This window comes from Camelus dromedarius, chromosome 31 (assembly GCF_036321535.1).
Source record: "Camelus dromedarius isolate mCamDro1 chromosome 31, mCamDro1.pat, whole genome shotgun sequence".
NCBI classification, from domain to species: domain Eukaryota; kingdom Metazoa; phylum Chordata; class Mammalia; order Artiodactyla; family Camelidae; genus Camelus; species Camelus dromedarius.
In genome coordinates, this window is record NC_087466.1 from 6,781,650 (window position 1) to 6,804,814 (window position 23,165).

Below are 23,165 nucleotides of genomic sequence, written 5' to 3' on the forward strand. Positions count from 1 at the left end.
ATTTTAAAAATTAGAAAAGCACTTGGGAAAAGATTCATTAAAATGTTGAGAATGTTTTTTCCTTGGTAGTGGAATCATGGGTGATTTAAGTATTTTTTACTCTTTTGTATTTTTGTTTAATGAGAAAAAAAGAATGATAAATATTTTTTTTGAAACATTTGATTTCACTCCAGCCATAAATAAGGGATCTTTTAAGTTCAAGAGGGCTGTATAAATATGGTTAGTGCAAGAGAGATTATTGTTCTGGAGAGCTTACTGGGATGAGGTTCAGAATTCCTTTCAGACTTTTTAGTGGATTAAATAAAGGAAAGCCTTGGCTCTGGAGCCCAGCCTCCCAGCACACTCCAGCTTTTGGAACTGCTTCTTCATTCCTGGAAGGAGTGAAATCATTCCACAGTACCCTTTGATTTCACCCTTACGTGCACTCATTTCTTCCTCATTGCAGTCCTGAGAAATAGACGGTATGCACATGGTACATAAGAGGACACAAAGTTTCATATTTACTCAAAGTCATGAAGCTAGTAAGTGGCAGAATGGTGACTGAGCCTGGATTCTCTGATTTCTGATCCCAGGCTCTTTTGGTCACAAATAGAGTCCCAAGGGCCTGCACTGATGAGCACACGTGTCCCATAAGAAGGGAGAGTCGGGGTCTGTTCAGATGATGAGGGCTATTTGGTGCTCACAGGAGGCTGACCTTGTCGCACAGGATGGCAGTTGTGGGTGGAAGCATGGAGCGGCACGACACAGGAGAGGGGAAAGGAGGTGGCAATAGTGGACCTCAGGCAGTGTGGCAGATAGTGGCTACTCTGACCGTAATGAAAAACAACCAAAAACCTGTCCATTAATAAAGACAAAACAGGGACCAACTGTCTCTGTGGTCCTGGGGTAGAGGAGCCTGTCATGGGGCAAAGGCAGTCAGATGTCCACACTCAGAGTCATCACTGTCACAGTGAAGGCACAACAGCCACAGGAGGACTATATTATGGGAGGGCAAGAGTCATTTAGCAGCAGGTGCCGAGGCCTTCACTGTCCCATAGGAAAGACTGCGGTCATGGCCCAGGCTGGCAGTTCAGCCCCATCAGACCTCAGCGTCCAGCAGGGGCATCAGTTCAGCAGGCTGAGGACATACCTGCAGGTCCTAGGGTTCTAGAGCTCTCCCAGAGGGAGTTACATTTGTGTCCAGTTAATATATGATCCCTGTCCAACGTTTATTCTGTTGGGGAACCTATAGTGCCGTGTGCACTGGTAAGATACACGCACTTAATCACAGCCAGAAGATTGAGAAACAATCTTGACCAGGTATTAAAACATTCAAAATTTAGTGATCATCACAAGGGACATTTCAAATGTCTGGTTTCTTTGAATCTCAGATAGTAGTCTTACAGGATAATGAGGTTCTTTCCATTTCCTTTGATAATTTACAGTGAGTTGTCACCTGCTATAATTTTAAGCAGAGGACCTAGTACTTACTGTGTGTTGTCACTACAGGTGCTGTGGATGGGAGCTTATTCCTTTCCCACAGCAACCTTTTCTAGGGAGGAAACTAGGACCCAGTAATTAAGGTTTCAGCAGCGGGCCCATGTGTCATGGGCCCATGTGTCACTGCCGTTTGGTGGCAGAGTTAGGCCGTGAACCCTGGCAGGTGTTGTGACTCGGAAGCTACCCTCTTTATCACTTTGCTTTACTGCTGAGCCCTGTGGGAGGGTTCAAATACTTTCCATTTCCTAAACTGAACTCCAGAAGAATTTACAGAACATTCTTCCAAGACCAGGGATTCCACCACATCCCATTTCCTCATGAGTCTCAAGTCTTTTTCCAAAATAAAGTTGAACTTAACAAGCTACTTATCCACGATTACCCATGTATCTCCAGTTGTTATAATTCTGTCCAGAGTGAAAACCATTGGCCCTGAGCAAGCCTGGCTCTTCATTGTCCTCTACAAGTGACCTGTTCAGCGTCTTGAGCACTTTCTTCTGATGTTGGGTTGCTCGTAACCTGCTGGGGTTCTTGAGCACAGCTCAGATCTGTCCTATGCAGAGCCATTCCTTGATGGCTTTCATTCATATTCATCCTTATTCCCTAAACACCATCACTTTGTATCTTCTCAGCTTCACACCTAATCATGTATTTCTATATGCATACATATTTGTCTTGTGTACCCCATTTACCACAAAAGTGTGAGTACATTTCCGTAAGTTGGTTAATATACACTTAAGAGTGGATGGTGGGGAAGGAGGACAGAGTTCATTGGGCAAAGAGTTTTGAAGCAGGGCAAGGAAATGTGTTGCAGCTTTTGAGATGGTATTTCAGAGAAAAACTTAAGAGTTCTCCCGAGACCTCATAGAAACACACTGACCAGTACTTTTGGTCTCTTCCTTCTTGGGGAAAATCAGCTTTACTGTTTTTTGTTCCTCATAAGCATTATACCCTAGCCAACTTCAGTCAGTCCTGGATGATGGAGAATTCATAAAGCTTTGCCAACTCCAGAATGGCTTTGTTCCCCAAAGGTTGAAACAAGTTTTATTGAAAATCATTGTTTAAAGATTTCATGTGGTTTGAGTTAAGAGCTCATTTTTGTAAGCAAAAAGAGTCATTTGCCAAGAACTTATGTTCGTGTTTAAAAATGAGGAAGTTTAAATCATCTGAGAATGTAGAGATTGACGATGTATGTTGCTTCACAGAGACGAGCATCGCTAAGTCTAAGAAATTAGTAGATATCAGCTGAATAGAGTAATCCGTTCTTTACTCGAGAATTAGCCATAGCGACTAATTTTTTCTTTGTGTATGGTTCCTAGTCTTAAGTTTTGCACAGTTCAAAGTTTTCTAAATCAGGAGTTACCGTATTTCAGAAGAATGTCAGACATTTTCTGAAATATATTGTTTTTTCATGCTGCATTTTATTTCTCATTCCTGTTCTCCTTTTGTTATGTGAAAAATACTTCTTTCTCTCTCTCTCTCTTTTTTTTTTTTTTGAATAATTCTCTTGAATTTTAGAGTCTTGTTACACGTTCTGGAAGCTACTCAGTTTGTGTCTGGTTATTTTATTTCTTTCCTACAAATGAGAGGATTGTAAGTCATTTTGTAATTTTTGTTCCCCTTATATTTCTTCCTTCTTTCTTCCACCTGTATCACTGCTCCATTAATGCAAATTCTGTTCTCTCTTAAACTTCCAGTTGCCTCTAGACTGACGTCTTGCCGTTCATTCTTTTTAAATAATGCTACCGTGAACATTTCTGTACAAGTTTCTCTGTGGACATGTTTTCTTTTCTCTTGGGTATATATATACACACGTACACATACCTACAATCGGAATTGCTGGGCCATATGGTAACTCCTCACTTTTTAAAGAACTGCCAGACTGTTTTCCAAAGTGACTGCACCATTGTACCTTCCCACCTGGAGTGTACGAAGGCTCCAATTTCTCCACATCGCTGCCAACACTTGTTACTTTCAGGTGTTTTTTCATTTGTTTTTTCAGAGGAAGGGCAGGTGAGGGGATAGCAGCCTCATAATGAGTGTGAGGTGGTGTCTCACTGTGGTTTTGATTTGCATTTCCCTGCTGACTAATAGTGTTGAGCATCTTTTCATGTGTGTATCGGTCATTTGTAGATTTTTGGAGATTCTGTTCAAATCTTTTACCCATGTTTTAATTGGGTTGACTTTTTGCTGTAAGGGTTCTTTGTAAATCCTGGGTGCTGGTCTCCTGTCAGATATATGATTTATAATTTTCCTCCCACTTGTGAGTTGTCTTTTCATTTTTTTTTGTATCCTTTGAAGCTTGAAAATCTTACAGTTTTGAAGTTCAGCTTACCTGTTTTTTTCTTTTGCTGTTTATGCTTTTTGTGTTACACATATATAAGAAACCATTGCCCAGTCTATGGTCACAAAGATTTACATCTACCTTTTTTCCTAAAAACTTTGTAGTTTTAGCTCTTTCATTGAGATCTGTAATCCATTTTTAGTCAACGTTTGCTGCCATCCGTTCTTGCCCACTCTGTAATTTTATGCACAAAACCAGAGTGGTCTTATAGCTGAAACCAGGTTATGTCATTTCCACCCCCTCCCGCACCATCCTCATCCTGTGTCCCTCCGTCCTCGGGTCACTACAGTTTGCTTTGCTCAGGCCTCCGAGTGGCCCACGCAGGCCACATCTTCTGCTATCTTAGGACCTCTGGTCACACCATTCCCTCCATCTGCTGTGTCATTTGCTGTCTCTTTGTGTAGCTGGGCCTCTGCACCCTCAAATCCCCCCTGTGGTGTCACTTCCTTGGGGAGGCCTTTCTGAGCCCGTTGCCCCAGGTGCTCACTTGCCCTTTGCCCTGTTCCTTAACCTCACAGCACTCCAGGAAAGGGAATTCTCTTTGCCTTTTGTTGTTTGCTGATCTGTTTTCTGCTGCTATCCCTGGAAGGTGAGCTCTGGGTGGGAATTGTCCCTGATTGCACACCATTATTTCCATGGCCCCTGGCACAATGGAAGTCAGTAATACTTGAGTGGTTGAATGAATGAGGTCCCCGAAGTATTTAAGGTGTATTTCAGTTGGCTATAAAATGAAAGTTTACTTCCTTTATTTATGGCAAATTAATGTGGTTTTTAAATTCTTCCCTGTGTTTTTCTACATTTTGATATTTATCCACTGTAGGATGGAGAAGGATGGCAAAATGGAACTTTGAACAGTTTTGTTCATTTTGTCGACAAGAAGATGTAAACATTTCATTGGGAAAAGTGCAGTTTGAAATGATTTGCCAAGGTATTATTTATCTCAGGAGCAGGATTGAAAAAAAAAAAAAAGACTGTTCCTACATCAGGAGAAGTTCAGGGTACGGTGTGGTCATTTATTATGTGTCTTTTCAACCTTATAAGCCCTTTATTTCCCTCTACCACAATGACAGTTGTCTCACTGCAGATAAGTTCACAACCATTGGTATACTGAGGTTAGCTCTTAATACTTTCTCCTCGCAATGCAATTAATAGAACACTTCAGTTGAATTTTACCCTAAAGTTAAATATTCTTACTGTACATTCAGAGATGGCTTTGGGGAAGAGTTGTGTATTGGCAAAGAACCTTTGTGCTTTTGGACCTTATGCTATGACTAACTTTTAAGCAGCTGAAATCTACCTTGAGGTTTACCTTGAGGTTAACGCTGTCATGAGTGTTGGTTTATCATGAAAGGGCAACATTTGGTGAATATTTTGGGAGTATAAGAGGAAGAATATCCTTTTTAATTTGTTTGTTTTTGAAGGTCTAACTCCATTTTGTTAATTCAGTTAATATTTGTCCCTTTTCCAAGACTCTCTAAGCTTCCAAAACAGAATTTCCTGCTTGTTACTAAAGTGACTTCCTAAGTGATACTGAGGTGAGAACAATGTATGTGCTTTCAGTTGTGCACAAATGGCATACTTGAACTGCCTTGTTAGGAATATATTTAAGTTGCCATCAATGAAAATTCCTCTCCTTTAAAGTAGAATTGAAATTCAATTTCCATTTATACATTTTACCTAAGTTTAATCTGTTACTTAAATTCATTGAGGAGAGATGTGTTTGTTAATGTCCTTGTGTTAAACATAAAAAGCCAGTAAATTTGAAACACAGCTTGCTCAAAGGTTTGGTCATTCTTCACTAAGTCAAAACATAAAATGAACTGTTGGAATCACATGGTAGAAAAGACACCATGGGAGTAACAGGCATCTGGAAGCAAGATGAAGAAGTCCAAGAGCCTTCTTATGGCTCTGGCTCTTGCTGGCCTTCAGTGACTGCCCATTTTCTTCTGTTTGTGTTAGCAAGTTTTAGAACTTTTGGTGAATATTAAAGTTTTTAAAATGTTGGGCTCTATAGGAATACATGGGATAGTTAAAATATGTTTCTGAGCTGATGCACAGCTGTTTTTCTCCTGCTTTTTCTAAGTTGACCAAATGAACCATTGATAATCTGTCATACTTTCAGATGGACAGGTAATCTTGTAGCTTGTGTTTAAAAAAATTACCCACATGCAGTACATTATACCCCGATGAGACCCTCTCCCACATTTAAAGGGATTTTGGTTTCAGTTCTTCAGCAATGGAAAAAATAATTCGGACTTTTAGATATTCTTTGGCCTTTGATGTTATTTTCATTTATCATGGCTTCATTTTTCTGAAGTTATACCCTTTTGCATGAATTTCCCAAGATTTCAAAAGAATTAAGTGCTCGAAGAATTAGCCCTCCTTCATTATTATCTTTCAAGGCTGTAAAGGCACAGGTGTGTGCCCCCAGAATCTTGCTCCTTGCTCCTGCCATATGTGACAGCAGTGCTTCACCTTCTTTTCCAGTGATCTAATTTGCCACAGTAGTGGAAGCTCCATCTGTATACCCATTCTTGTGTGCTGGGGAGACAGGGGCAGGGCCGGCCATGCTGCTTTTCTGTGGCTGCACAGCTCTCTGGCCAGTGTGGGGTTCGTTACATCTACCTTGCTTAATTAGGCTCCAAAATTCAACGTAGGAATGTCTCTGGTCAACTGCTCAATCTTCCTGTGGGGCTAGGAGTCCTCTGTGGGTCTCACGTGTCTTTAGTTTGTTCTTTCTCTTAGTTTAGGAAATTAAGTTGTGCTTGAAAGTTCTCAGCACCTCTGCAATGGGAAAAAATACATAGGGCTTCTAGTTGGAGGATATCACTTTGACATACAGTTACATAGAAACTTAAATGCTGGTTACGAGAAATGAATTAATGCTTAACTCTCAGTGTTATTGGGGGATTAAAGTGAAGAAAGGCATGTCAAAGTACTCAGCTGCACGTCAGCTTATGTTGAAAAAGCAGTGACTGCCATTTATTGAGCTCGCGTTGTACCGCACAGTGTGCTGAACACCTCACAGACGCTGTCGTTGAGTCCTCTCAGTGACCCTGCAGAGTAGGTAAGGTGAGCTCCACTCGTCACATGAGGAAGTTCAGAGGGCCAAGCACTATGCCCAGGGCCACGCAGCTTCTCAGTGGTGATGCTGGGGTTTGAATCCAATCTGTGAAAAGCCTGTGCAGGTGAAGCTGCTTTCTTCACTGCAGGCTCCTCTCAGCAAATGGTCATTTCATTTGCCCTTTTTTGAAGACTGATAAGACTGATTTTCCAGTTGTTTGATAACTGGTTGTGTTTTCTGTTTGTGGTGTGTCCGTGGATGTCCTCTGCCTGTTTATCTGTTGGGATCTTTTCTGATTATTTGTACAAGCTCATCATGTATTAATTATGTATTTAACCCTCTCCTCCCACCATACTTGAGGCAGCAGTTGATAATTCGTTTTCCAAGTCTACAGAATTTTATACCTGGATATGTTTTAAGATCTTATTTTCTACATGGTTCCTTTACATTATCATTTTTCTTTAGGTTTAATCTGTAAAATGTGTTGAGACTTTTATTCAGAGTCATTATCTTATTCTAGGGATCTTTATTATGTTCAGGTACAGCGTAGTGTGGTCTTTTTTGAACTACAGGAGAGAACTTCTGTGCTGTATTATGCACAGGTTGAACAGCTTCGGTTAACCCTTAGATTTCATATTAGGGGAGTAGGTCAGAAGCCCATGAGAAAGAATTGCTTCTGTTTAGAAAAACAGTCTTCTCTATGGTTAAACATATTCTTAATCACTTTTGTTATTTTTACTTTTATACTTGAGTACTCTTTGAAGCAGTCTTATAAAAAGCCAACAGAGATGATGGTGCTGTTGAAAATATATCCAGTATTTCTCTCCTCACAGCAAAGTTCCTGCATTCGTGAGGATGATTGCTCCTGAGGGCTCCTTGGTCTTTCACGAGAAAGCCTGGAACGCCTACCCCTACTGTAGAACAAGTAAGTCTGGTTCCCAGAAGCTGCTTCCCCCGTTGACCCTGCTGCTGTCCGGGAGAGGGACTCTAGTGCCCACGCCTTAGAGAAGGGTGGCACCAAGCAAGGCCTTCTGTGGGTCCTCAGGTCATCACTGCACGAGCGATGGCCAAGGAGAGGCTGCATCAGGTCCCTCCCCCAGGCCTTTGTCAGGGGCACAGGTTCATGCCCAGATGACAGCTACCTTGAGGTCCTCATTGACCAAGCAGACTCCACGGGAGAGCAAATAAAAGGAAAACAAACCTTAAAGAAAGGTCATCCTTACTCAGAAGTGTCATTTGATGTAGCTTCGACAGTATTTTACTTACATGGCCACATAGTAGAGGAGCAATATGACAGACAGACATCTGACACAGTTTTCTGTTTGTTAAAATTAGCTTTTTAAATGATGTTTTGCTTTTGTGACATTATTCCTTTTACTGTTGTTTTAAAATTAGATTATTGACTCTATAGTCTATTCTGTAGTGTCACTTGTGTAAAATCTGTGTTTTGTAGATATAAACCAAATGTTCTGTGTTGGCAGGTAGTTTAATCTTTGTGACATTATTAATATTGTGGCAGACTGTTTTGGCTCCGATTAACATTCTGAAATTTTTCCCCTTTTGTTGCCTACCTGTTCGTTATGCCTCAGTTGTAACGGTGAGTAAAACTATTTTAATGTCACATACTCTTCGTCTTTAAAATTTGCCTCACGTAGTAATTATTTCCAACTGTTTCTTGCTTTTTTATTAAAACTGCCCACCACTGCATGGCTCCCTGTCCCTGCTCCTTGCACCAGCTCACACTCCTCCACGTGCTCCACTGTTTTAATGGGCTTTTTCCCTCCGTGGCTCAGCATCTCCCTATTGACTTTACTTCGCTTCTGCTACTTCCTTTGAATGCCAAATAACGCTCACCAGACCTCACAGCTTCTGTAATATTAGCCCTGCACGCTGCATGACAAGCAGGGTTGTTTTAAATTATTTAAAAGCATGCAGCAATTGGTTTGCCTGACAAGTCTGTAAAAATAGGTGGCTAATGATTCTTTGTCACTTGAGGATCAGTCTTACGGAGTCAGAGCATGGATGCCTGTGCTGGGGAAAGCTCCTGCAGACATGAACCCCACAGAACCGGTGAAAGATCACTGTCATTTTGCTGTTGTGTTTTCCGCAGAATGAATATATGAAAGATGATTTCTTCATTAAAATTGAAACATGGCACAAACCAGACTTGGGAACATTAGAAAATGTAAGTTTTGACTCTGGGCTTTCAGCGTAGAAGCCCTTGGAAGTGGGAATACTGTAGTCCATTTTGTCATCACCAAAGTGATGCCACCTGAGGTTCGATTAGCACCTGGCCACACTGGGCTGTGTGGCAGATTGCAGTGAGGTGAGCATGCAGTCAGAGACCAATGGGCCTCCCCTGTCAGTCCTCTTGCTTTGGTGTGTGAGTGGATTTGGGTGAGGTCGTTGTTTTTATCAGCAACTCTCTATCTGGGACAGGGAGAGCCTGGATAAACAAAATTCACAGATAATCCTTGAGCTAATTTTAGCCATTAATTAAAAACTTTTTTCATCTTTTCATCTCTGTATTTGCCAGAGCTGCTCTACACAGCAAAACTGATTGCTTTAATTTTCACATCCGTTCCACTTTGCTGGGATATGGGATCTGATTTCAGAGAAATAGCCAAAAGGCAGGAGGGAGAATGTGCTTTGAATAATTTACAAAAATGTTGACAGGCTCCTGACTTTTACAAATTGGTGCGTATTTATCCCTAAAGTAAATTTCAAAAAAAAAATCAGTTAAGACTCAGTGTAGCCATTAACTTTTGGTGAGGTTTGGCAGGGACCTTGGGAGGGCATCTGATACAGGGCGCTGCCCTGGCCCGGTGGTGTGGTCCCTGGAGCAGCAGCATCTGGGAACATGTTAGAAATGCACATGCTCAGGCCCCACCTCATACCTGCTGAATCAGAATCTTCAGGGGTGGGACCCAGCAGTCTGTTTTCTGGTGCACACTCCAGTTTGAGAACTACTCTTCCAACCATATAGGCAGTCACAGGAAAGTAAGTTTATGGTAATTGTGGTAGATTCTGTTCTTCCTCTGCTTTTATGTTATTGGTGCCAGTCAATAGGAACTTTTTTTTTCCAACATTTTTTTATCGAGTTATAGTCATTTTACAATGTTGTGTGAACTTTTGAATTATAATTTGTAATATTTGGCTTCAGTTTTTCTTCAAGATAATCATTTGACTTTCCATGTTTTTTCATCGTAGCTCTAAAATTTAGGGTCTAAATGAGGTGGTTTGGTATGCTTTAGTCTGTATGATTTAATTTACTGGTTTCAGCTTTCAGATGGGCATATCTGTGGCCAGTTTTAAACAATTCTTTGTGGGTTCATAGACGTAGTTTCAGAAATAAATGATGGAACAACATGAAACAACGTGAAGTATCCAGGAGTTGATATATTGAAACTGAATAGCTTTAGGATAATCAAATTCAGGAGACATTGTAGACCATACAGGGCAGCTTCTTGAAATCTAATTATAATGTCACCTGCTATTTGTCTAGGACTTAGAGGTCACAAGGACTTTGGTCATATATCATTTGGGTTAAACATAGGTCAGGCACATTTTTTGATAAACCATTTCTATGGGCTACCAGAAAATAATGGTGACAGATTTCTGATACTTTGGCAGCATCATCTCTGCTCTCTCCCTCTCTGCCCACCTCCCACCCTCACTTAATATTTGAGGTTACAGGGGCAAAAGATTTCTAGATCCCTCCAGCTTACAAACAGCTAATTTAATGAAATACCAATTTGGATTTTTTTATTCCTCATAATGTGCTCTGAGAGACTTGAGATGAAGATTATATATGTAAGTGTAGTGGTTTGCCTAACAGGAGTCTACAGTTTGCTTTGTTTCTTTTCTCTGTCACTTACAGGTACACGGTTTAGATCCAAACATGTGGAAAACTGTTGAAATTGTCCACATAGATATTGCAGATCGAAGTCAAGTTGAACCAGCGGTAAGTACTATGTACAACTGATAATATTTTAACCTGTTGCCTCTTATATCTAAAAATTATTATTATTTTTTTTCTTGTATGGCCTACCTTTCTACATTGAGATAGGCCTGGAGCCTTCAGTTTGTCTAGATGCAGCAAAAGAGATCAGAGTAGGAGAGAAGGTGATCTGTTGTTTGTGCAGATTTCACCTTTGCACAAATGATCCATTTGAGAAATTCCAGTATACCTGGATGCATAGGGGTTTGTTTTCATTGGGGGAACGAATCTAAAATTATTTTATACAAGAATTCTCCCTTGAGCTTCTTTGAATAATGAGTCCCTTCTACATTTAAAGTGTAATTAAGAAAGCAAAAACTTACTACATACAAATTTTCAGTAATTCGGAGCTAAAGTTGTCATTTGTGGAACACAGTTGATGGTAGAATATCTCAGTTAAACAGTGTATAGCTTTCTTTTTTGAGTCTTACTAGATGTAAATATTTGTACACCAGGCTTTTGACCTAATTAAAAAAATGTTTCCCCAAAAGTAAGGACCTTTATTCCTCACTGTGTCTGCTCCCTGCCAATTAAGACCCTTGTTATTACTTTACCTCAGTTTGTAAATATTAACTCAGTCCTTGTAGTATGTGGGGCACAGTTGTGGACGTTTTATACATGTTAAAACAACCAGGGACCCTCTTACTGCGAGTCTTGAGAACTAAAGCTTTGGAGTCAGAGTGGCACCCTGGTTTTGTTGTGGAAAAGCAGGACATGCTCACTTAATATCCATTCCCATTTCATTTTTGGTGCTCATCCCTTGAACTTAAGCAGTGTTGTAAGCTGAACAGAAGTAACCCAAATAGTAAATGTCTGGTTTTGCTGTTGAAATTGAAAGGTAAGCTTTCTAAAACAGAAGTCCCCAACCACTAGCAGAATTGCAGGTGCTCATGCCCTCTGACCCAGGAGAAGTCCACTTCCAGGAATCGGTCCTACTCAGTGTGAAATGCCAGATGCATAAACGTAAGATTTTTATAAGGAAAGTCTGAAGTCTTAAATGTTTCTCCATTGATGCGGAACTGATAGAAAATATTGTGGTTCACCCTTTATGATGGAGTTTAGTGCAGTCATCAGAAGGGAGTGAGCTCTGTACAGATAGGGACTCCTTCCCAAGATAATGTGGAGGGAAGAATATAAATAACATGTATAATATAGTTCCATCTGTACTGCTGTAGAAAGGAGAAAAATGTAACTATATGCATGCATTTTCTTATGTATAGACAGTGAAGCGTGTGTAAGACGGTGGTGACAGTGATTCCTTGGCACATGGGGAAAGCTGGTGGCTGGGAGGCTGGGAAGAAGAGTTGAGTTCTGGCAGAGACTGCACAGTGGACTGCAGGGACATCCTCTCCTCACTAAGTGTGTTGGTTTTCCGTTGCTGGATGACAGATCGGAAATGTAGTGGCTGTGTAATGTGTCCTAATCAAAGGAATGACAGCCCATCACCATTGCCATAGTCCTTTGGTTGGAAGCAAGTCACAGGTTCCACCTGTTACACGAGATTGTGACTCATAGGGGTGGGGGTGCTTATCTTAGGATACATCTGCTGTACCACTGGCCAATTTTAGTACCTAAAACTTGCTCTTTGAGGATTAAAGTGACTCTAGAATTGGGAGCTTGGTAACTGGGAAATGGACCAATGAGGTCGCTTTCAGCAGGGAGACCTGAAGGTGTGATGGTCTCTAAGTTCAGTCTGGCATCTTAACTCTTGGAGGTTTTAGTCTTATCTGACTTAATTCATTGGTCTTCATTTTATTTTTAATGAACTCTTTTTTTTTTTTTTTTTTTTGAATGAGCTGATTTTTCTTAAAATGTCTTTCCTGGTTGAATTTATGTTCTGCATATTACTTACTTTGAAAGAAATAAAAACAGTTGATTAGTAATTTTGAGAGGATTAAGTAGCCAAGTCTCCCAAATGAGGGCAGATGTGAAATGGTTGGAGTTAAGAAACCAAGAAGTTGGAGGTGGAGCTTGAATCTTTGAACTCCACCTGGTGGGGGGTTTCTGTCACTGCAGATGAATTTAATAGAAACACAGCCTGAACATTTTAGTTCAGAGTAACTGTTGACTCTTTTGAGTGTTTTACTCTCTCTGCTGGTTGCTGGTGTCAGACAGCTTGTATGCCGCTCTCGCTGTGGGCTTGCTGGGTTTTGGTCATACTTATGAACTGTACTTCAACGTGATTAGACCCACAGTGTAACTGAGTACTTTAGTGGATGCTTTGACATATTTACATAATTGAAGGGTGACATTGTCAAAATAACTCTAGGAACAGGGAGTTGTAAGAATCTGTCAGTGTGACTCAGGGTCACAGAGTAATGTGCTGTAGAAATCATACATACATTTACTTGTTGCTTGGTTTTTTCATTGGTGATTTATGAGAAGTCTGAGTAGGACTATTAGCCTCTATAATTTTCTAGAAGCTTCATCACTGCCTCATGAAACAAGCTGAGCAGTCTGGGATTTCTGCATAAATGGTCTCATCCAGTTTCTTTTGGCTACATGCAAAACAGATTTCCTGTTTCAGTGGAAGGAGGCATTGGAGTGAAGCACTAAGACATTATATCCTTTGGGAAGGAAGGCTTCTTCTGCTGGGCATTCTAGCAGGGACTGAGCAGAGCACCCTGTGTTCCTGCAGAACGTAGCCCCGCCTCCACATCTCCTCCCTCCTCTTGGCCTCCTCCCCCTACCCCATTGCAAATATAACCCAAGTACTGCTCCTGAAAAGCCTTCCTCAGTCAAATTGGGTGTCCCTTGGGGGCCCAGATTGTACTGTATGTATATCATCTCTCTGTTTCTAGGACTCAGCAAGATGCTCAATGTCTGACATTCAGTGCACTTTTCAGTAAAGTTTGGTGGGTCAAAAAGAATTTGCAGATTTGTTTCCTCTGTGGTGTTAAAAAAGGGGGGGGCAGTGGAGGGGTGGAGGAAATTAAGTTTTTGTTATTTCAATATTAAATGAACAAATGCTACTTTAGTTCTTCCTTTACTAATCTTAGATCATAAAGTATATGTGATGTGTCTTCAGTTCTAAAAGCTGTCATTTCTAAATGAGCGGATGCCTCTGTCAGAGTAAAAAGTGTTTTAGATCAGATTGTAAGGATGAATCAAGGTATCCAGCGTAAAACGTCAGAATATAAGTTTTAAAGTATTTTTAGTTTCTAAAGTTGTCCCTGATACACAACCGCAGTAAAAAGTGGAGACTTCTTTAAACGTCCTGATGAAATGCACATGCAAATCTTCAACTCATTTCCAGAATATACACAAATGAGTCAGTTGACATCTGCTTCTGCTTTTTTTTAAGGTATAAATTTGAATCTGGCCCCTTTTAATCATCTCCAGCACTTTGTCTAAGTAGCTTTCCAGGATTTGTATACAAAAGTCACTTCCCAGGAGAGGAAGACTCTTTAAAGTGTAAGCCGAAGTGTACACATGATTAACATCAGAGAGACCTTCGTTTTTGGAAGTAATTTGAAAGAAAATGAGCATGGTTTAAAAAGAGAGAGAGGAAGAAATTGGAACCACATTTTTAGATATTTATGTTTAACCAGAGAGGATTGTACCAGCCTTCCTCTGTAGTATATGCTGCTTCTTAGCATATGCCGTAGGGCTTTATTTTTATAATTTCCAGTTTTTTATAGAAATAATGTTCAATTCATATTTTTGAGGCTCACAGTTCTAAAAATGGTATATAGCCTAACATCTGTTTTTTAGAAGTCAGTAATAAGCAAATATTAATGGTGTAAAAGTATTCATTTCTTTGGGAAATACAGTTTAAAAATACAGATCTATTCCAAATTACAATGCAGCAAGTTTAAAGAGAGAATGAATTTTTTCCCCTCATTTTTCACCATGTTGGAGTGTATTAATTAGACGTAAAAGATGTTTCCCAGATGAGGCATTTCTAAATCAAGAGTTGCCCAGTTTTGTAACCTTACTGGGGTTTCACTGGTGTTTCAGTAAAAGGAAGAGACACAAGCTAGAAACTCACATGCCATATTGCTTCTGGGTCACAGATAGGATGTGCAGGGTATGCTCAGAATGATAAGGTCCTTCATTGCCCTTTTGTCGTGGACAACTCAGTAAGCTCGTGCTCCTGAGCCCAAGCGCAGATTTCATTCATCTCTCTTCCTTTTGTCCTTTTTAAACCCCCCTCTGCCCCAGTTGTTACTCCCATGCCCTCATCTTTACCTGCCCATGAGTATAGTTGCCATAATTGCTTTGTCATATTTGCTCCAAGTCCTTTTTTCTGGTGCCTCTCTGCATTTGCAAATCCCTGCCACCCCAGAAGTGGTGGAGAGGGAGTGTCTCACACTGTGGGCTCAGACCTGTGCCCTGCAGCCCTGACGCCTGCCCCAGTAGCCAAACCTTCTCAGGGCTTTGGTCCTCAGGTTGGACTCTGGACAGCTCTGTGCCACCGGTTTCCAACAGAATACTTCTGAGCAGCTTTTTCAGCAGGAGCTCCTGGCGCAAAGTGTGGCTCCAATCACTTGTCACACTTCTTTCCTTGATACCCCAAGGGACATAGGTGCTCCCAGGTGAGAGGCTGGGGCTGCTGATAAAGTTCACTCTCCCTTGTGGTGCCTAGAATCACCTCTGCTCCACCCCAGCCCGCTGAGGCAGCCCCTCACCCCCACCCCTTGTTTGGGCTCCTTTGTAGAACACGCCCACCATGGCCATGAGGCTGTTCTGAACATGTGTGGATCTCAGTTGTGGCTGGTTCTGCCCACTGGTCTAGTTCTCTGAACGTTTTTTGGAGGAAACGAGCTGCTTTTAGGGCTGCTGAGGCCCTCTGGGGAGCATTGTGGCTAACTCCTAAGCTTGCCTCTCAGAACCTTAGCTAGGTCTGAACCTTAGCTAAGGATTCGGGCCAAAACCCTTTTCATTCAAGCAAGGTTTGCCTCTGGGCAGCTTGTTAGAAATGCATATTCTTGGCCCCCTCCCAGGTCAGAACCTTGGGGGCTCTGGTCTCAGTCCAGCTCTCCAGGTGGTCCCTGCTTACTCTTGGGAAGTGCTCTCCTGTACTCTCCGTGGTAAAGACTGTAGAGGGGGGCACTCTTCTAGGATTTTGGAAGCAGAAGGAATCTCAGTTGAAGGCCATGGTCCAAAACATTCACAGCAATTGTTATTTATACTATTAAGGAGTTTGAGCTCAGGAAAGAGCTGTAACTCTCCACAAGCCATATAACCAGTGGAAGGGGAGCCAGGACTCAAAAGCAGGGCTGCTGACTTAGTTTTGCCTTTCTAGAACATCTCACGATGTTTCTTCCTTTGCGTTATGTTGCTTAAAAGCATTCTTAATTTGTTTAAAGTAAACAAGCAGCTGCCCGCTCTCCCGTCCATCTCCCTTAGCCCTCAGTGACCAGCAGTTCATCGGTGGCCTTGGTTACCTCCTCCCGTAACTGCACACCTTCCGCATATTTGGAAATTTGCATACGTGAAATAGAATAAAAGGATTGGAGATCCTAAGATGTCTTTTGGTGTGATTAGTTAGAGCACACCGCTCACGTATTTTTTTAATGTTCATTTAGCAAACATTTATTGGAACTTGCTGTTTGCACTATTGGAGTGGTAAATATTTTTCCAGATAAAATAATAATTGTATCTGTCTGCAGAGAGTGCAAGATTCTTAAACAGTGAACTTGTTAGAGTGTTTCTAAGTGGCTCGGAGTTAGTTTGTCCCAGTTGCTGCTGTGTGTCTCCTGGTGTTGAGTATCCCTTCACCAAACAGCTTTTTTTCTTGCAACTGTCAGAGAGGAGTGCTGGGCTCCAGGGTGTCGGCAATGTCCGGGTTCCAAGGCTAACTGGAGATGGGAGACTGGAGTTTAGTGCTTTATTGCGAATCCGAAGACATAATGGGACTGTTGGGCTCGCCCATGGTAATCTTTTCCAGTATGGTAATGTCCAGGAATATGAATTGGTTTTTAAAGTTTGTACTTTTTGCTTCTTCTTTCTAGCATTGACCATTTGATCTTCAGTTATGGTCCATTTCTTTGGTGAATATTTTGGTAGGCAGAACAATGTCCCATTTTAGTTGCGAGCAGAAATATGCTAAGCTGTACCTGATTTTCTGAAATCTTGGTTGCCTTTGGAAATGAACATATAAGGCTTGCCTTCCTCTGTCTGCCTTTCCAGGTGGAGGCCTTTGCCTTTCAAATCCTAGCTCAGGGCTGAAGGTTTATCTCAGACACAGACTTGCATTAACTCAATTCACACAAGCCAGAGTACAAACCGGATGCCAGTTCGTTCTTCTGTAGCAGGGACTGTCCCTTCTTCAGACCTAAAATGCACCCTCCACTCCAGGGCATCATTTCCCAGGGTTGGGAACAGAATAGCAGAATATTAAGTACATGGGGTCAGGAGCCAGGCTGCCTGGATTCAAGTCCCAGCCGTGCATTTTAATGTAAGCTCTCTTGAGTTTCAGTTTTCCTCATTAACAAATTTGGGATAATAACATTGTGGTGAAGGTAATGATTTAATACACTTAAAGAACTTAGAACAGTACCTGGAATAAATTAAGCACCTAATAAATGTTAGTAATAACAACTCTTTAAAAAAAAAAAAAAAGACTTGCCTTTCAGTGCATTTAGGTATTTTCACTTTGAACGCCATTTCATTATTTGAGTGTCGAACAGTGTGGCACTTTATCATTGTTTTAAACCACCAATGTGTATCTTAAAGTTACTGCTCTTTTGAAAGATACTTTTTGCTAAATGTCAGCCTTGGAACACTGATGAGACTTGGTTTAATTTATTTAGGCATGTACATTTTGGTCACACTTTTAAGCAGTGCTTGTTTCTTGTGCTCTAGGAAGGATTCGGGCATATCTTTTCTTTTGATCAGACATTCTGTGAGACTGTGTCCAGATGTTATACATTTGAGTAGATAGCTTTGGCAGCATGTGCTTTATTGCACTGCCTTTAAAAAAAAAACTTCATAATTTTAAAGAAATGTAAGAATCATAAAATACGCTTTCTAAATAATCTTTATAAGATTAATTTTTTTCTCTTTAAAATTAGGAACATGGTGAAATCTGACTGGAAAAATTTAAATATTAGATCAGGCTTTATGAAATTGTTAATGTTTGTTAGCTTTTGAGCTACAGAGATGACTTTGGGGTCATCCTAACAGATCTTTGAAATTAAGCTCTGTCTCTGATAACCCTAAGTGGTCAGCAATGACTCCGCTCCTGGTCCTTCCCTCACAGCTTTCAAAAACTCCTGCATCTTAGATGTTACTTTTGTTCCAACTGTTGCCTCTTCCTAAGAAGGGCTTTCTGCTTCCCAGGGCTGTGGCTACCCGGTTCTTTAGCCCTGAAAAGAGCTTTTGTTTATTAGAAGTCTGTGGCTGAGATCCAGCAAGTGGGAGGAGAGCCTGTGGCTGCCAGAGGCTTCTTCGGTTCCCTTTGGCAGGGGCAGACCCTCGGTCTACGAGAGCACCTCTTCCTTCTGCCATTAGAATGAACCTAGACATTCATTTCTGTCTTAAAAGGGTGTAATTTATCCCTGGTGTTTGTGCAAGAGCTCCAAAAGCTCTTTATTAAATAAAGCTCCTAACTTGTAGTAGTAGCCTCCTTGAACTCAAACCAAAGCAACTCAAGTACAGGTTTTGAGGTAGCAGTGGTTTGATTTTGCTAAAGAAACTTCCACTTGCCGAAGACTTGTCTCATCTCACTTCGCTGTGCTGTGATGCAAACCACTGTAAGATCCTTTTTGTAGTAAGTTACAGAGGTCTTTTCCCCCCATTCTCAAGGAAGATATAAATAAATGTAAGTGTGGTTCTTACTAAAAAGAAATGTGAAAGTGTTCCCCACTTTATTCTGCTGCCTTACATGGTCAAGTGCTTTCAGAACACTTAGAAGACTTGCATCCAGTGATGGATTTAGAGAATGTCCTGCATATTTGAAGGCATAGCTGGATGGCAGTGCCCTCTTGTGGGAAAAAGACACATTGCTAAGATTTAAGCAAGCATGAAATAAGCAAGGATTTTTAAAATTTCTCTGAAAAATCTGCATGTATGAGCTTACGTTACACAAAATACTTTTTCCTCTAGAACCCATTATTACTATTTATTTCTAACCTCTTCCACGTTTTCAAAGTAAAAAAAGTATAGTGAGGGTGGTGGTGAAGGTGGCCGGGTGTAAAGAGTTCTTGCTCCAGTTCCTGGGTGGGGGAAACACTGGTTAAGGGTTTGAAATTTTTTTTTTGAGCAGCTGATGGCAGATATTTTTAAAGAAATCAGTATAAACAATTCCAAATCAAGTTTTTAAAGTGAATTCCTTATAAAAGCTCATTCTGTCAGTGTAATCTTTCTTAAAGAATATTCTTTAGGCTGAGAGGAGCAGAGGTCCTTTCAGGTACTTGAGTCTTATCTAGTGATAAAGTATAAATCACATCACATTTTTGCAGTAATGTACCATGGTGCCTGGGGGTCCACAGAGCAGCATCTGCTGAGTCCCGGCTCTTCTGCTCAGCCCTGGTGGACTTGGGTGAGAGATTTCACTTCCTCACCCCCAGTGGCTACGGTCATACCTTTGTTCCAAGATTGTAAGGGTTAACTGGGGAATGTGTGTACCTGGCACATAAGTAAGTTTTCCAAAAATAGTAGCAAGAATGATGCTGCTGATCAGATTTTGCTCTTGCTATAAAAAAATTAATTTTTTTTCCTGTAATTATTTCCTATTTAGTTTTGTTAAATTAGTGCTAATGGGTTAAATGGGGTCCTGGGACTTAGGGACAGCTGTGCCTGAAGGCGAAATCTTGAACCAGCATGGACATCTTACTGGAGAGGGCTCACTCTGAATTTTCAAAAGGACATTTCCCCCTGGATTTTAGTTTAAAGAATTTGATGTAGTATGTTCTGTGATCTACTGACATTATGTTAAAACTTTCCTAAGCATTTTATTTTAGGCATATGTGATTCAATTTTAAAGTATACAATGTTTAACAATCATATTTAACAAAACTGACTTGTTAGTATTTTGAAACGTGTTTCATTGATGGTCAGAGTTTAAAATAGCTTCATTTTTAAATGCTATAATATATAAACATAACAATAAATATAATGTACCAGTAACAAATATGTTGTATATTTGTGCATGAAACACTGGCTCACCCAAACCAGTAGCCCACCCATCCCTGAGGGGAGGTCTTGGGAGTGCCCACAGCCCTGTGCTATCCAGGAACACCCTTTCTGGAGCCCAGCCATTTGGTTTCCCTGCTGGGTCTGTCGTGTCAGGCTTTTGGTTGTAACTTTTTCTCATAGCTGAAACTCTGATTTTTTTTTTTCCCCTCTATTAATTTGCAACCTTCCAAAGGCTTTGGGGGTCTGCCTCTGTAAACATGACAGTGTTGGCAGTCTCTGGCTGTGATTTGGATGAGATGAGAAGGGATGGAAGAGGCGATTAGCCTGGCTGTGCTCTAGCCCAGCAGTGCTCTGGGCTGTGGCCACCTTTCAGCACAGATCTCTGTTGACAGCCTCTGCCCTCCTTCCCTGTCCGCCCTGCTCGCCCTCCCCAGCTCTCTGTGCTGGGTCTCTGTGAGATTAAAAAGATTACAAGAAAGTGTTCTGTTTGGGTGTGTAGGTTTGACTGCATTTCTCAGTTCTCAGTGCAGTTGTTTAAAAATTCAGCTTTTAGGATTCATTGGTGGAAAGCCAGTAAGGATTAATGAGAGGGCTGAATTAGAGAATATTTTTTAATGCAGTTTTGTTCCTCTGAGGTACATTCAGTAACAGAAACTAGGCCAACAAGTTATTGACAATTAGTGGTCCTTTGGGAGTCTGCTTTAATGAATAGATAAGAATGATTTGTAATTAGCATAATAATTATATGCAAATGCATGCTTCTGAATTGCTCTAAAACACTTCTGAACTGTCTAAACGGCCCTCCTGAGATCTTGTTACTCTATTAATTTGTGTAGCAAATCTTTTTTTCATAGATCATGCAAAGATAAACTTCAGTCCAGCCCCTGTCCAAATTATTATGAATTCCAAGGTGGTAGGACCTGAATTAATGAGATTTACTTATACTATATTAATGGTACTCTGTGGGAACCTGAAAGGGTGAGGAGTCACTGGGGAGATGTAATTAAAAATAGAAAAGAAAGCTGCTTATTTGAAAATAACTGTTGAAATGAGTTTCTTAAACAAGTTAGTAAATGTTATTTCTCTTTACATCTCTGTTACTTGCTATTGCAAAATTTAATGCAAACTTTTTTTTTTTAAATGGGCTTTCCCTTTGGAGTCTGGCTTGAGATTTTCAGCTCAGTTAGTTATGCACGAGGGTCAGCAGTGATAGGATCTAGGAACTCCTTTTTTCCAAGTGCCACAGGACTGAAAAATTCAGGACAGTGCTAATAAACGGTGTTTGTTATTTATCTTCATATTTAATTCAGCCTTTTCCCCCAGCCTCATCTTCACTTTTAGGATGTGATTGGAGGAAATGAACTTCGTTAAGTTGAGTGGTAGTACCTCTGCACCTTAAACTTAGTGATTACCTTTGAGCTGTTTGAATAGATACCTAATTAATCATCTTACACCAAAGGAAAGCATTTTACAGCAGGCTACAGGATCCTAACGTCTCCGTCCGGTTTTCCTGTTTACCATGTAGAATTGTTTCTCTTTCCCGCGGTGGGGGGTTGGGGGTGACCTGGTGGGTGCTGTTTTATAAGCAGGTGTTGAGGAGTTGCTAACACAACATGTGGGTTGGGTGCTCTTTTCCTTGGTTTACCTGAGCCTCACCTGTGGTAACCCAGGGACAGTTCTTTAAGCAGTTTCTGGTGTTGGAGCTTATCCTGATTTTTCCACAAGCTGTCAAGAAACACCAACCATCCTGCCCCCGCCGCCTACTCACTTCCCCATTCATAATCATGAGTTCAGTATGGGCTCAAGGACGTTTGGGTTGGCTCAGCACAGATTTCTGTACTTGCATTTTGGGGGACAGCCACTATGCTAAAAGATTCATAAAACTATTATTCTTTGTCTCCAAAATGAATCTGGTTTCTGTTGAGAGTTTCTATTGAGAGCTGTAGTGAGTAACAGATGTACACCCAAGAGGTAGCACAACTTTTGTATTCCAGTGACAGAAAACAGTTATTTATAAGAATTTAATGAATGTATTCTGTGGCTCCAGCATGGAGACTCAGTAATCCATTTATTTACCGTAGTATATTTTATTTGTTCTCCAAGAGTGTCTTGACTTTCACTTGCCTCCTTTTTTACTTAAATAAGAGTTTTCAATTAAATAGAGTTGTATTAACAGTAATCCGAATCTACCTTATGCTGCTACCATTGCTTTTTTTTTTTTTCTGTTGTTCAGGCACTAGCATTGGTGGAGTGAGCGGTGTCTGGGGACATTACACCTAACTTGATAATGATGGTTTTACTAAGCCTTATCCTGGCCAGGCCTCTGGGCATTATACAGATAATTAAAATTTGATCATAAAATTTTTAAACACAATGCACCTTAGCAATAAGATTTTTCTACTTCCAAACATGATTTTTAAAACTCATTTTAAAAATACATTTCCTTGGCTTAGTGAATTTGCTTTCTTTTTTTTTTCCCAAGGATTACAGAAAGTGCATAGCAAATTCAGCCTTCAGAATACCCAGGAGCTGAAGACTCAAGTAGGCTACAGCTGTCTTCACCCACAGTATTCTAAAAGAACTAATGAGATGAGAAGTCTGCAGCTGGTGGCAAGCACAATAAACCACGAGCCAAGGGCTTCTCTTCATCAGAGCCTCCCCTTTCCCCATGGGATCCCAAAGGAGACAGAATACTAACAAAGCCAGCAGGCTGTCTCATTCCACACTATTGCTCATTTGCAGCTATAATTGGTAGCTGAGGTTGCATTCTGTATGCTGAAACCGTCATACATGAAGGAATATATTTGTTCATTGTGATACGGATATAAATCGGCCAGTTTTCAAATACAGAAAGACCAAACTAGATACCCAGCAATAAAACTGCAGCAGAGACACTATTCAAAAAATTAAATGTTTGTTACATTGAAGTACAAAACAGGTTGTTAAAAAAATCACACCTGCTTCTGCTTTTTAATATCTTGCTACTTAATTCAACTGATTAAACATTTACGTATTCAAACTATCATTAAAAAGCACAAAAATTCCTAGGTTTTGACAAGATGCATTATCCTCATCTGTCAAGGTTAAGGTGCTATTGTTAATAATTGAGTCTTGTTACATTCCCAGTGTATCTTTAGTGTTTTGTATTCAAGAGAAAAAAGCAGAGGGAAGACCTGGCTTTGGAGATGTAGGTATAT

At 40.7% G+C, this 23,165-nt stretch overlaps 1 protein-coding gene across 2 annotated transcripts in view; it reads left to right on the forward strand.

Annotated features, from left to right (window-relative positions):
• Nucleotides 1-23,165, forward strand: part of PITPNB (phosphatidylinositol transfer protein beta) — a 56,722-nt gene that overhangs the window by 9,737 nt on the left and 23,820 nt on the right. For both annotated transcript variants that reach the window (XM_031442963.2, XM_031442962.2), the window contains exons 4-7: nt 7,718-7,809; nt 8,474-8,481; nt 8,995-9,069; nt 10,765-10,848. In XM_031442963.2, the coding sequence (XP_031298823.1) occupies nt 7,718-7,809; nt 8,474-8,481; nt 8,995-9,069; nt 10,765-10,848 (259 nt within the window). The remainder of the gene's footprint in view (nt 1-7,717; nt 7,810-8,473; nt 8,482-8,994; nt 9,070-10,764; nt 10,849-23,165) is intronic.